The sequence below is a fragment of the Mesocricetus auratus genome, unplaced genomic scaffold, assembly GCF_017639785.1.
Source record: "Mesocricetus auratus isolate SY011 unplaced genomic scaffold, BCM_Maur_2.0 Super-Scaffold_100007, whole genome shotgun sequence".
NCBI lineage: Eukaryota > Metazoa > Chordata > Mammalia > Rodentia > Cricetidae > Mesocricetus > Mesocricetus auratus.
Window position 1 is genome coordinate 3,449,599 of NW_024429191.1, and position 13,046 is coordinate 3,462,644.

The 13,046-nt window shown below is 49.3% G+C and overlaps 1 protein-coding gene across 1 annotated transcript; it reads right to left on the reverse strand.

Annotated features, from left to right (window-relative positions):
• Positions 1-103: 103 nt before the first annotated feature.
• Positions 104-4,469, reverse strand: Litafd (LITAF domain containing). The gene is made up of 4 exons (XM_040748115.1): positions 4,328-4,469; positions 2,336-2,446; positions 743-887; positions 104-241 (listed from the first exon to the last, which is right to left on the reverse strand). Exons 1-4 carry the CDS (start codon positions 4,353-4,355, stop codon positions 133-135), a joined length of 393 nt encoding a protein of 130 aa, XP_040604049.1. The 5' UTR covers positions 4,356-4,469; the 3' UTR covers positions 104-132.
• Positions 4,470-13,046: the final 8,577 nt, after the last annotated feature.

Here is a 13,046-nt window from a genome sequence, read left to right on the forward strand (position 1 = left end):
CAGCATACACGGGTGCCATCCATCACCCATGGACAGACAGAGGGGGTGGAGGACGTTGTCTCTGGCTCGCCCCGTCCCCCTACCATATGCACATATGCACTGATGCTGCTTCATTGCTGTTTATAGTGCAGCTCACAGGCGGTGGTGGTGAAAGAGCTCCTGCTGGCACACGGGACAGGAGTGTCTCACATCCATGAAGCTCGGCACACAGAAGGGGAGGAAGCAGCAGCCCAGGAAGCACCTGCAGTCTCAGAAGCAGTGTGTTCTCATCTGAGCAGGTTGCCCGAGCTGGCCTGCACCCTCATCACCCCTGAGCGGAGGTCCCCGAGCTGGCCTGCACCCTCATCACCCCTGAGCGGAGGTCCCCGAGCTGGCCTGCACCCTCATCACCCCTGAGCGGAGGTCCCTGAGCTGGCCTGCACCCTCATCACCCCTGAGCGGAGGTCCCCGAGCTGGCCTGCACCCTCATCACCCCTGAGCGGAGGTCCCCGAGCTGGCCTGCACCCTCATCACACCTCTGGGTGGAGATTCCTTGGGGTGGTTCTGCAGAGCAGGGCTGAGAGCCATACTGTGCCTTCTCTTTCTTGACAGTAGTGGTGATGGCAACCTCTGGCCACTTGCCACCCTCTGCCACCCAAGCAGGCTATCTCCTCCTAACCCAGGCTGGGACCTCCCTCGGTCCTTAGCGGTCTACAGCTGCATCTCAGTTCCATCCCCTCCTTACCAGGTCCCCACTGCTTACCCAAATACAAAGAGACCACTGCATAGCAGCCAGGTGAGGATGCCTGGGACAGGAGTTGTCACTGTGATGATGTGGTTTCCACAGTAGGGACATATGGTCTGCATTGGCAAGGAAGTCGTCATCCTTGGCACGGCAGTGAACATGGCTAGGGGTGGAGGAGAGAGATGGGTCAGATCAGAGCCTCTTCCTCCTGTCTCCAGCACCTGCTGTCCGGACAACCCTCTTATATCATGACTCATCTTCCTTGTGCTAACCTATGCACCCAAAGCCACCATGTACCTGCCCATCAGCCACATGATCCGTCCTAGTTAAAACCAGCTAGCCAAGTAAGTATGGGGGCTAGGAACTGTAGAGGTCTTCTGCTTCCAGCTAGCCAAGTAAGTACGGGGCTAGGAACTGTAGAGGCCTTCTGCTTCCAGCTAGCCAAGTAAGTACGGGGCTAGGAACTGTAGAGGTCTTCTGCTGGAAGTAAGTACGGGGCTAGGAACTGTAGAGGTCCTGCTTCTAAGCGTGGTCCCTTCCGCTTGGGGAGCTCCTAGCATGACCTAGCAGACTCAGCCAGCCATTGTCATTCATTCCTTGCATTAGCTGATTTCCAGACTCAGCCAGCCATTGTCATTCATTCCTTGCATTAGCTGATTTCCAGGCCCTGTGGTTAAAACACCCTTAAAACAGGTGCATGAAATGAAAGAAGGAATGCACACACATGCATTGACACATACACCTCACCATCCCCGCCTCTTTTTGGCACAACTCTCTTTTTTTCTCATGTTCATTGGTGTTTTGCCTGCATGCATGTCTGTGCGAAGCTGAAGTTACAGGCAAATGTGAGCTGCCATGTGGGTACTGGGAATTGAACCCAGATCCTTTGGAAGAGCAGCCAGTGCTCTTAACTGCCGAGCCATCTCTCCAGCCCCTCTCTAGCTCTTGTGCACCAGGCAAAACACTCATACACATAAAATAAATAAATTAAAAAAAAAAGAGTAAGAGTTCCAGGACAGCCTCCAAAGCTACAGAGAAACCCTGTCTCGAAAAAAAAAAAAAAAGAGTAAAAACAATTCTACAAGGAGCTGGGTATGTAACCCAGTGGTAGAGCACTCGCCTAGCCTGTCCAGTGCCATAATAACAAAACAAAACAAAGTACAAACCAGCATCAGAAACTTGCTATGTGCTTTGGTGATCTGAAGGGGCTCCTGGGGTCAGGTTTGGATGACCCCAGGTTTGTTATAGCACGGTGAAGCTGACTGATACAGTCTAATGAGTGCCTGGGAATCTCAAAGCCCTGGTTCAACTTAGGTGACTGTGCAGTCACCTCATCTGTGGACTAGCACTTATGATATGATTCATTTCATAAAGATAACATGAATACCTGCCCCATCCCCAAGAATTTCACAGTAGAAAAGGATGCCTCAGAAGCCCTTGGCACTGCACCAAGCCCGTGCCAGCGGTGTGAGGCCCAGCCAGCCTTGGGGTTTTAGAGTTCTCAGCTGTAGGAGGGCTCACCAGAGAAGGTGCCCTCTACACTGAGCTGAGTAAGCAGCCTTCTGGGAGCCGGAGCCTGAGACCAGGAGGAGAGACAGCTGCTACACTTACTGGTGTGGATCACTGGTGGCACTTGGGTGTACACAGGGTATGCCTGTGGTAGCCTCTGTCCTCTCGCGTGAGAAGGGTAATAAGGAGGTGGCTCCTTAGAATACCGCGAGCCTGGAAGAGAGAAGAAGCAAGGCCCCAGGGCTCAGATGCACCAGCACAGAACGCCACACGGCCGCTTCTGCTGCCAAGAGCAAAGTTGCCCACAGTTATACAGACAGAAGGTGGAGGGTCCAGGATTTGAACTTCTGACTCCATGTATGCCCTTCTTGTCCATAGTGCTAAAAGTCTGGGGTGTGACGTAGCTCAGGGCCATTTACTATTGGCCACACTGCGTCCCAAACAGGTAACACGTTTCACCACATTCCCTTTCACCAGTGAAGCCTCGTTCCGGATTTGCAGGTGGGGAGATGAGGTTCAGAAAAGTTCAATACCTTCCCTGAGGTGACTAAGTTAGCATTGGAGACCAGGTAGGTTTCTGATCAGACGTAAGGGACCTAACCTTAGCAGGGGCTCTGAAGTCAGAATATTTGAGCTCCATCCGAGGCTCTGATGCTTTTTTGTGTCAGGGAGTAAGTTGAGTTAAGGTCTGTGTCTCCCAGGCTCACTGGGAACATCTGACCCTTCTGCCTCTACCTATTATGGGCCTGACCTCCATGTCCAGTTTATACTGAAGAGCAAACCTAGGGTTTCTTGCATGCTAGGCAAGCACTCTACCAACTGAGTTGCATCTCCAGCTTTGTTTTTGGTTTTGGTTTTTTTAGCCTGGAACTTGCAACAATCCACCTGCCTCAGTGCTCCAGGTATAAGTCCTCACACCCAGAATGAGCCGCCATGACTTAATGTCCAGATGAGTAGTAAGGTTCTCAATGAATTTTCATGTACAACCTTGCAGGTGCCTGCTGGGCCCTGGGCTCCATCACCAATGGCCTGGCCCCTTCACGAAAAGAGCGAGTAGCTAGAGGTGGATCTCTGGGGCCTCTCTGCTCACAGCTTCCCCCTCAGAGCCTCCTTCCGTACCTTCCTCTCACAGGTTCCTTTACAGTCTCCTCCCAGAGTAGGACTAAGGAGAGCAGGCAGCCCCTGGCCATGTGACCCTACTGTCTCCACTTTGGGGACAAGAGATGCCTCAGCTATGCTGGCCCAGAAGCTCTATGTGGAGCTAGTTTTCAGGCTCCCACCCCCCACCCCAGAGGAGAAACCAAAGGTCAGAAATGAAGCCCCTGATTAGCACAACTAGAGTCTCCAGCCGGGTCAGTGCCCAGCTGAATAAACCCTGGATCCTTATTTTGTTTTATGTAGGACAGGGTCTATCTTTGCAGTCCTGGAGTTCGGTATGTAGACCAGCTGGGTTGAAAGTCGTGTACCACTACACCCTGAATCCTCTTGACCATTTACATGGAGTTGGTAGGAATTCCAATGAGAAAACTATTCAAGCCGGGCGTTGGTGGCGCACGCCTTTAATCCCAGCACTCGGGATTAAGAGGCAGGGGCAGGTGGATCTCTGTGAGTTCGAGGCCAGCCTGGTCTACAGAGCCAATTCCAGGACAGCCTCCAAAACAATACAGAGAAACCCTGTCTCGAATAACCAAAAAAAAAAAAAAAAAAAGAAAACTATTCAAATGGGGTCAGACACCATCCCAGGCCACCTCAGCATGGAGGCAGCTCCACAGCCTAAGCCCTGGCCTATGTGCTGTGCCAACCACAGGCTGTATTGATGTGGGAGCCATTAGTATCCCTTGGTAGATTCCATGTGATACTGAGAGAGAGAGAGAGAGAGAGAGAGAGAGAGAGAGAGAGAGAGAGAGAGAGAGAGAGAGAGAGAGAGAGAGAGAGAGAGAGGAGAGAGGAGAGAGGAGAGAGACTGGAGGTCTAACCCAACCACAGTCCCTACTGGGTCACCTGGGTAGTAGGGAGGAGATGGGATCAACAAATAGCCTCTTCCCTCTCTTGCTCCTCAAGCCACCTTCTAGCTCCCAAGTGAGGTTCCCTCACCATGGGGACGGTCCCATTTTGGTGCCATTGATAGTCCTGTTTTAGAAGTACTCCTCAAGCAGCGCCCTTGGGTTCCAGGTTCTGAGTGGACAGGCTCTTAGTTCCGGAAGTTCCCTTGGAGAGGCCTCACTGGGGAGAAGTAGGCCTTTTACAGCTGCCACAGCCATTGTGATGTCTTTGATGCATAGACCAGGGGGTTTGTCTCTATTACCTGCTGGAGGGGGCGCCTGCTCATGGCTCAGTTTGAAGGACTCTTCCATACTCCCCACAGCAGGTTGAAGTTTTGTGAGCTGGGCAAGGAAACCAACTAAGACCCCGAGTCCTGTGAGTCCTGGTGGAGGCATCCAACACCGTCAGTGTCCTTTCAATTAGAATGTAGGTAAGCATGCAACTACACACAGTAACACTGGCCTGTGAGCCCAGCACTTAGGAGACTGAGGCAGGAAGACAGAAAATTCGAAGGCATTCTGGGGGTATGTATTGAGTCCTTGTCACAGAAAAGAAAAAGAAAGGAAAAGAAGAAAAAAAAAAGAGCTACATGTTGTCACCAGTGCATACATATACCTATAAGCCCAATGCTCAAGAGGTGGAGACAGTAAATCTGAGTTCAAAGTCAAGCAGGGTTGGGTCTATGTAGTAGGTTCAGACCAGCCTGGGCTATGTAGAAAAATTCTATCCCAAAACAACAACACAAACCAAAACAAACCAAAAGCCTGGTGTAAAACAGTGGTTTAGTTTGTAGAGTGCTTTGCCAAGCATGCACAAAACCCAGGCTCAGTCCCCAGCACTGTTTAAGCTATGCATGGTGACATGTATCTGTAAACCATCACCAGAGGGGTGGAGGCAGGGGGTCAGGGGTCCAAGGTCATCTTCAACTACATAGTGAGTTCAAAGCCAGTCTAGGCTATAGGACACCCTTTCTCAAAAATATGCAAAAAAGCTAAGCATGGTCACAGTGTCCACACATGCACACATGCAAACCCGCATGTACCTTCTCTGAACCCAGTCAATCTCTCCTGCTGATTTAGCTCCAGGAAGCCAGGGAAAGCCTACCTGTCTTCACCTCTGTGTCTCACCTTGCATCTGCAGAATGGATAAACTAATAGCAACCTTGTAGGGCTTTTGTTTGTTTGTGAGACAGGGCCTTGAACTTGCTATATAGCCTAGGTTGGCCAGGAACTCAATCTTCCTGTCCCAGTTCCCAAGTGCAGAATTACAGTTGGGAAGCCCTTCTCTCTAGTAATTCCAGATGCTGTCCAGGTTGTGCCACACCCAGCCTTCTGTGGATCCACCCCAGGGCTTTGCACATGCTAGACAAGCACTCTACCCACTGAGCCACATCCCCAGCATGGATAGTCCCCCATGCCTGGCCACCTTTTGCTATAAAGGACTTAAGCATCCAAAGATTTGTGGGGGGTGGTCATGGAACTTGTCCTATCAGGTGCTTGGAGACAGCTGAACAACCAAATGCTGATGGAGGTGGTAGGCATGTGAACTCCCCCTGAACATTTATTTCAATATCTCTGTACATCTGAGTATTTCAAATTTAAAGTGAAATGCACAAAGTAAATGGGCATTTGAAGTTCATGCTCTTGTTAGACAGAGCTCAAACATGCTATGTCATTGAAAATGATGATGAAGCCAGGCGGTGGTGGCGCATGCCTTTAATCCCAGCACTTGGGAGGCAGAGGCAGGAGGATCTCTGTGAGTTCGAGGCCAGTCTGGTCTCCAGAGTGAGTTCTAGGACAGGCTCCAAAACAATACAGAGAAACCCTGTCTCGAAAAACCAAAAAAAAAAAAAAAAAAAAAAAAAAAGAAAGAAAGAAAGAAAGAAAAGAAAATGACGATGAGTTATTGATCCTCCTGCCTCCACCTCCGCAGTGCTGGGATCATGGGTGTACACCACCACAACTGGCTTTGTGTGATCCTGAGAATGGAACCCAGGGTCCTGTGCACACCGGGTGTCTCAGCTCTATTTCCGTGGCTGTGATAAAACACCCCGAGGAAAGTCACCGAAAGGAGAAAGGCTCTGGGTTAGCTCACAGTTCAAGGGGCAGTCCACCATGGCAGAGAAATCAAGGTGGCTTGAAGCAGCAGGCCACAACGAGTCCGCAAAGAGAAACAGACTCACACCTGCACCTTGATGCTCAACTCTCTTATGTCTACAGTCCAGGACCCTTCCAGGGAATGGCGCCACCCACTGTCAGCTGGTCTTTCCAACCCTACCAAGGAAATCTCGAGAATCCCCAAAAGGCATGCTCAGAGACCTTTTTACTGGATGCTTCTAGATCCTGTCACATTGACAACGCTAATCCTTACACTGGGCAGGCCCTCTGCCAAATGAGCTACACTTCCAGGCCCAAGCCTCTGAGTATTTAGTGGCAATAAAAACTGAAAAATGGCCAGGCGTTGGTGGCTCACGCCTTTAATCCCAGCACTTGGGAGGCAGAGGCAGGCGGATCTCTGTGAGTTCGAAGCCAGCCTGGTCTACAAGAGCTAGTTCCAGGACAGCCTCCAAAGCCACAGAGAAACCCTGTCTCGAAAAACCAAAACAAAAAAACAAAAAAACAAAAAAACAAAAAACTGAAAAATGTAAACAAATAAATGAGAAAAGACACTAACAAAGGAAACAACAGCAAATAAAACAAGTAGGATCCAGTTTTATATGACTTTTTCTTCTGTTTGCTTTGTTTTAGACAAAGTCTTATTGTGGAGCCCAGGTGTCCCTCAAATTCTTGGCAATCCTCCTGTCTCACCTTTAGAATGCTGAATTACATTTTTGACTCTATAGCATAATTGGTTGGGTCAAGATTGAGTGCTGTCCTAGGTTAGGCCAGCCTAAACTTGTTTTTGTGGGGCTTTGGGGATGAGTTGGGAGAGCATTTGGTTTCTGCTCTGTTAACCCGGGCATGTAAACCTAGTGGGTGATGACTGGTTGATATAAGTCGAATGTGAATGGATGAATGAATGAATGAATGAATGAATGAATGAATGAGATGCACGCCCCACTCATCACAGTACCCCCCATTCTGCCCAGAATCCCCTGGTGTTATGATCTAAGGTCTAGGGTTCTTGTGTCCACTAGAATGTCACCTCTTGGGGTAGACTTAGGGGCTTCCTTCTCTAAGGATCTTGTTTTTTACGTGGGGCCTCATAGATCTCAGGCTGGCCTCACTGTGTAGCCAAGGATGCCCTTGAAGTTTTGATCCTCCCGTCTCCACCCTTCTGAGAGCAGAGTGTCAGCACTCCTGGTTTTGTGCAGTGCTAGGGATGTAATCCAGGGCATCCTGAATGCTATGTGAGCACCCTACTGACAGAGCTACATCCCTAGCACAAGGGTTCTGAGGGCCTCGCTCCCTCTAACGTACGTTTGAGTCTTATAAGCAGAGTATGAACTGGGAAATCTTGAGTGTGAACGGAGGGAGGAAGGGAACAAGATGAGGCCTAACAATTCTAATCCTCACCACCAGGGGGAAGCACCAGCGTGCCACGAATCAACCTAGGGCTCCCAATTGTCTTGTTGGTAATTCCCTCATCTAGTAACTCCTAGGACAGGGCTGGGAGAAATGAGTCATAAGAGGGGTCCAGAAGCCAGCCCAGTGTCACGAGATGGATCTCAGGTGAGGGCTTGCACAGGCTTGGCAAGGCTCTTTGGACCTCCTCCTAAGAACTTTGGTGCCCAGACCTTCTGAATGTCTGTCTGGTTTGTTTTGTTTTTAGACAGGTTCCAACTAGTTCCTGCTGGCTTCACGTTTGCTTTGCAGCTGAGAATGATCTTGAACTCATGACGCTGCTGTGTCTACCTCCCAAGTGCTGAGACTACAGGGGTCACAGCGGTCATACATTCTAGCTATGTACTCTACTACTGTTGTTTAAATCTCTTCTCTCCCAAAATAAGGCAGGGCCGGGCCTAGAGGGAGAAGGTGGCAAAAGTATGTGCTGTGCCACTGTGACCCCTGCTAAGTGTCTTCATTTCTGAGCCTCGGTTTTATTTCCTGAAAATGGGTCTGACAATACCTCCTGCCAGGAGTGGCATGAAAATGTAATGGCCCTCATATTTGCTTTTGACTGAGTGTGTTGTCTTGTGTATATGTTCATACTGTGTGTGTCCCTTTTCACGTGTGTGTTCGCCTATAAGCACATATTTTCCTGTTGAGATCCAAGGTTGACATTAGGAGTCTTGGTTGATGTCTCTGTGTTGAATCAATAACCCACTAATAAGGGCATTCTGGTGAGTTGTCTTGCTCCTGAGTACTGGAATTACAGGCAAGCTGTCATGTCACCCTGTCATTCACATGGTGTCTTACTTGCTTTTCTATTGCCATGCCAAAATACCATGACCTTTTTGTTTGTTTGCTTGCTTATTTGAGACAGATTTTTGTGTAGCTCTGGCTGTCCTGGAACTAGCACTGTAGACCAGACTGGTCTTGAACTCACAGAGATCCCCCTGCCTCTGCCTCCTGAGTATGCGCCCCCATTGCCTAGCTCCATAGCAACTTTTTTCTCTCTTTAAATCCATGTGCATTGGTGTTTTACCTGCATGTATGTCTGTATGACAGCATCAGATCTCCTGGAACGGTTGGGAGCTGCCATGTGGGTGCTAGGAATTGAACCTGAATCCTTTGGAAGAGCAGTCAGTGCTCTTTTTTTTTTTTTTTTTTTTTTTTTTGGTTTTTCGAGACAGGGTTTCTCTGTGGCTTTGGAGGCTGTCCTGGAACTCACTCTGTAGACCAGGCTGGCCTTGAACTCACAGAGATCCGCCTGCCTCTGCCTCCCGAGTGCTGGGATTAAAGGCGTGTGCCACCAACGCCCGGCCGCAGTCAGTGCTCTTAACCACTGGGCCATCTCTCCAGCCCCCAAAGCAACTTCTTAAGAAAATGTTTCAGTAGGGGCTCATGGTTCCAGAGGGTTAGTGTCTATGACCATCGAGGTGGAGAGCATGGCAGCAGGCAGGCGCATGGTGCTGCAGCAGTAGCTGAGAGCTCACACCCTGATCCACAGTGCAAGGCAGAGGGAAATAACTGGGAATGGTGTGGACTTTTGAAACCTCAAAGCCTGCCCCCAGGGACACAGCTCCAATAAACCTTTTCCAAACAATGCCACCACCTAGGGACCAAGCATTCAAACATGATCCTGTGCCATTCTCGTTCAAACCACCACCTGAGCTGCCTCTCTCGTCCTTGCTGTTCTTATTAACATATGTACATTGTATAAACTAATGACCCATACATGATGTATATAATGAATTTGGAGGATGTCCACCCTCACAGTATCTTCTCTTACTTATCCTCCTGTTGTTCCTCTTCTATTTTTATAATATACATATACACATGTATGCACGTAGTCTTAATGCCACATGTGTATATTGTTTTGTTGGTTTTGTTTTGAAGCAGGGACTCATTCTAGCACAGGCTAATTTGGAACTTAATAGCCCAGTCCGGGCTGGACTTGAACTAATCTTGAGCCTCCAACCTCAGCTTCTCAAGGGCTGAGGTTGCAAGTGTGAGCCGCTACATACATACATACATGTATGTATGTATGTATGTATGTATGTATGTATGTATCTATCTATCTATCTATCTATCTATCTATCTATCATCTATCTTCCATAAGGGAATGTATGTGGTCCATGTCTCCCTGCATCTGGCTTAATTTTTTTTTTGTGCTTTTTTGAGACAGGGTTTCTCTGTGGCTTTGGAGGCTGTCCTGGAACTAGCTCCTTAGACCAGACTGGTCTCGAACTCACAGAGATCCGCCTGCCTCTGCCTCCCGAGTGCTGGGATTAAAGGTGTGTGCCACCACCACCCCGTGCATCTGGTTTAATTTGTTTCACACTATAATATCCCCTTCCATCCATTTTCCTTCAAAGATGTCACTTCCTTCCTCTTTACCAGTGAGTAAACACCACCATGCATAACCATGACATTTCTTCACCTGTTCATCTGTCTCTAGGTATCTGGGCTGATTCCACAAGCTGATTATTGTGCATGGCGAATTGATAAGAGTGGGTGTGCAGCCATCTCTGTGGGTGCCGACAGATTCTCTAGGATGCATCCCTAGGAGAGGTGCCACAGCTCACTTGTACCATCGGAATCTCAGCTCATGAGGGACAGTCATGTCCTCTGTAGAAGGGACAGGTACTCATCATACCACTTGGCTCAAGTTCATTCCAGTTGTTTTCTGTTTGAGTCAATGTGTAGCCTGGGCTGGCCTTGAACTCACTACAACCTGGCTGACTTAGCTTCCTGACTGTTGGGACTCCAGTCATTGACCATCATGCCCCAAAGGTGTTTTTTGTTTGGTAGTTTGGCTTGTCAGGCTGATGTGGACTTGCACGAGCTAGCCATGCGCTGCCACCAGCCACGTCCCAGCACGTGGCTCAGTTTGGAGAACAGTGCCAAGTCTGCAGCTAGTCACCCAAGCACTAGTTTGAATAGTCACTGTTCACTTGCGTTTCAGCTCTCTACACAGTGCTTGGCATAGAGCAGAGACTCAATAAAGCTTGTTACATGTGTGACACATTAGCTTCTACTTAGTACACAGGAAACTTGTAGCGGGTGTCAGGGGTGTGGCTTAGTGGGTAGAGCACTAACCTGGCAGGCAAAAATCCCTGGGTTTCCCTTCCACTGCATAAACTGGGCTTGTGCATACCTGCGATCTCAGCGCGAGGGAGGTGGAGGCAGGAAGAAAGATTGGTAGCTCAAGACCATCTTTGGCTATGTGTAAGTCCAAGACCTGCCTGGGCTACATGAGACTCTTGCTTGCACCAGCAGAGTCACACAGGCCAGGCAGGTCACCCCAGGAGCAGGAGTTCAGAGTTTTGATACTTGGGAGTCCAGGGAGACCCATCTGGGTCACTCTCCTGTTATGTGACTTGTGCCCCTTCCTCACTCTCTCTGGGCTCTGTGTGCATCAAGATTCTACAACTAGGACTGTTTAATGGGGACATTTCCCATCCTGCTCATTCCTTCACCCCAAAGGGCCCAGTGTGAGCTGGGAAATGGGAAAGGAGGGTGCTGAGGGATGTGCTGTAATCATTGCACAGGGCAGCCTTTGTGGGCTGGGTGATGGAGAGGCCTACCCAAGGACAGCTGGAGGAGCAGGGGCTCCTGGGGCCTCCCTTGCTCCTCTGAGAGTAGCAATGGATACAAAGATTGAACGAGTGTCATTTTGCCCAGAGGGAGCACAGGGTCTCTTTACAGGGAAGAACATTGTGTTGTAATGACCGTGCCTGGGAAGATCTGGGGGAGAGAGTTCCAGCAGAGGGGCAGGAGTTGTAAAGGCTCCATAATGAGCCAGGGTGTGGTGGTGCACATCTTTAATCCCAGCACTTGGGAGGCAGAGGCAGGTGGCTCTCTGAGTCTGAGAGCCTGGTCTTCCTTAGCAAGTCCTAGGCCAACTGGGGCTACATATGGGGGGGCTTGCAAAACAAGCCAAAAAAAAAAAAAAAGCCTTAAGCTGCCTTTACACTCTACGCAGAGGGCTGTGTGTGCAGACTGGGACCCTGTTCTTAGAGGACATGCTGCCTTGAAAAAGGACAGATGTGGGCTAAGGACAGGATAGTGACCATCCTGAATCAGGAAGTCGCTCCTACAGAGACAAGGGCACGGGGCTTGTGGGTGTTCCCAGAGCCTGGGTGAATCTATTTCCTAGTCCAGGAGCTTCGTCCACAATGACTAGCAGAGATCACACTTCATTTGGCACACCCTAGGGACTCAGGTTTTAACTCCTGATGTGAGGTCTGGAGAGGTGCACTACCCCTAAACCAGCACTGTGTGACTCAAGGGAGGGTGCATTGTCGCCATGGTGCATAACGAGGCGCAGAACTGGGTGGCCACAGTGAAGTCTGTGTCAAAATGTAGCTAAAAAAGCAGTAAGGCTCAACAGATTTAGCCTGTAAAGGTGCTTGTTTGACAACTTGAGTTCAGTCCTTGGCCACATGTGTTCACACACAGAACACACAAAATATAAATGTAGTAAAAAGCAAGTCTCATCTTCTACTTTCCAGGAAGCAGGCTGGCCATGTGTCAACATTCTGTCTACACACTGACATTTTCATGGCGCGAGCACCTTACTAAGGCAGGTGCTGCTCACACTGCTCCCCGTGCACATGAAGAACCTCAGGTGACCCCCTGCACCCACGTACCACCTCTCCCCAGTGCTCCAAGCTCCTGCTTTCACCCAACTGGACTGGATCTCCTCACCCTGATCATGAGACTTCAGGAGATGTGTGGCTTTAAAATAATCAGACTCAGGTATGGTGGCAAATGCCTATGATCCTGACACGTGGGAGGCTGAAGTCACCCTTGGCAACATAACAAGATCAAAGACCCTGTCTCAAAAAAAATCGGGGTCAGTGAGATGGTTCAGTTCATAAATGTGCTTGCTGTGCAAACCTGGTGACCTGAGTTTACCTGTATATAGTTCACTGGAACCTACATAAAGGTGAAAGTTGTTCCCTGGCCTCCAGATCCATGTGGTGTATATACCCACCACATACATTTCTATCTCTCTCTCTCTCTCTCTCTCTCTCTCTCTCTCTCTCTCTCTCTCTCTCTCTCTCTCTCTCTCTCTCTCTCACACACACACACACACACAGTCTTAGGGTTTCTATTGTGATGAAACACCATGACCAAAAAGTGAGTTGGGGATGAAAGGGTTTAATTCAGCTTACACTTCCATATCACTGTTCATCAATGAAGGAAGTCAGGACAGGAAC

Bases quoted from the DNA above. Each gene is read 5' to 3' on its own strand.
- Litafd (XM_040748115.1), bottom strand. From the start codon at position 4,355: ATGGCACCAAAATGGGACCGTCCCCATG. The intron at 2,447-4,327 runs GTGAGGGAACCT...TCTCTCTTCCAG, and splicing joins AAAATGGGACCGTCCCCATG to GCTCGCGGTATTCTAAGGAG. The intron at 888-2,335 runs GTAAGTGTAGCA...CTCCACCCCTAG, and splicing joins GCCACCAGTGATCCACACCA to CCATGTTCACTGCCGTGCCA.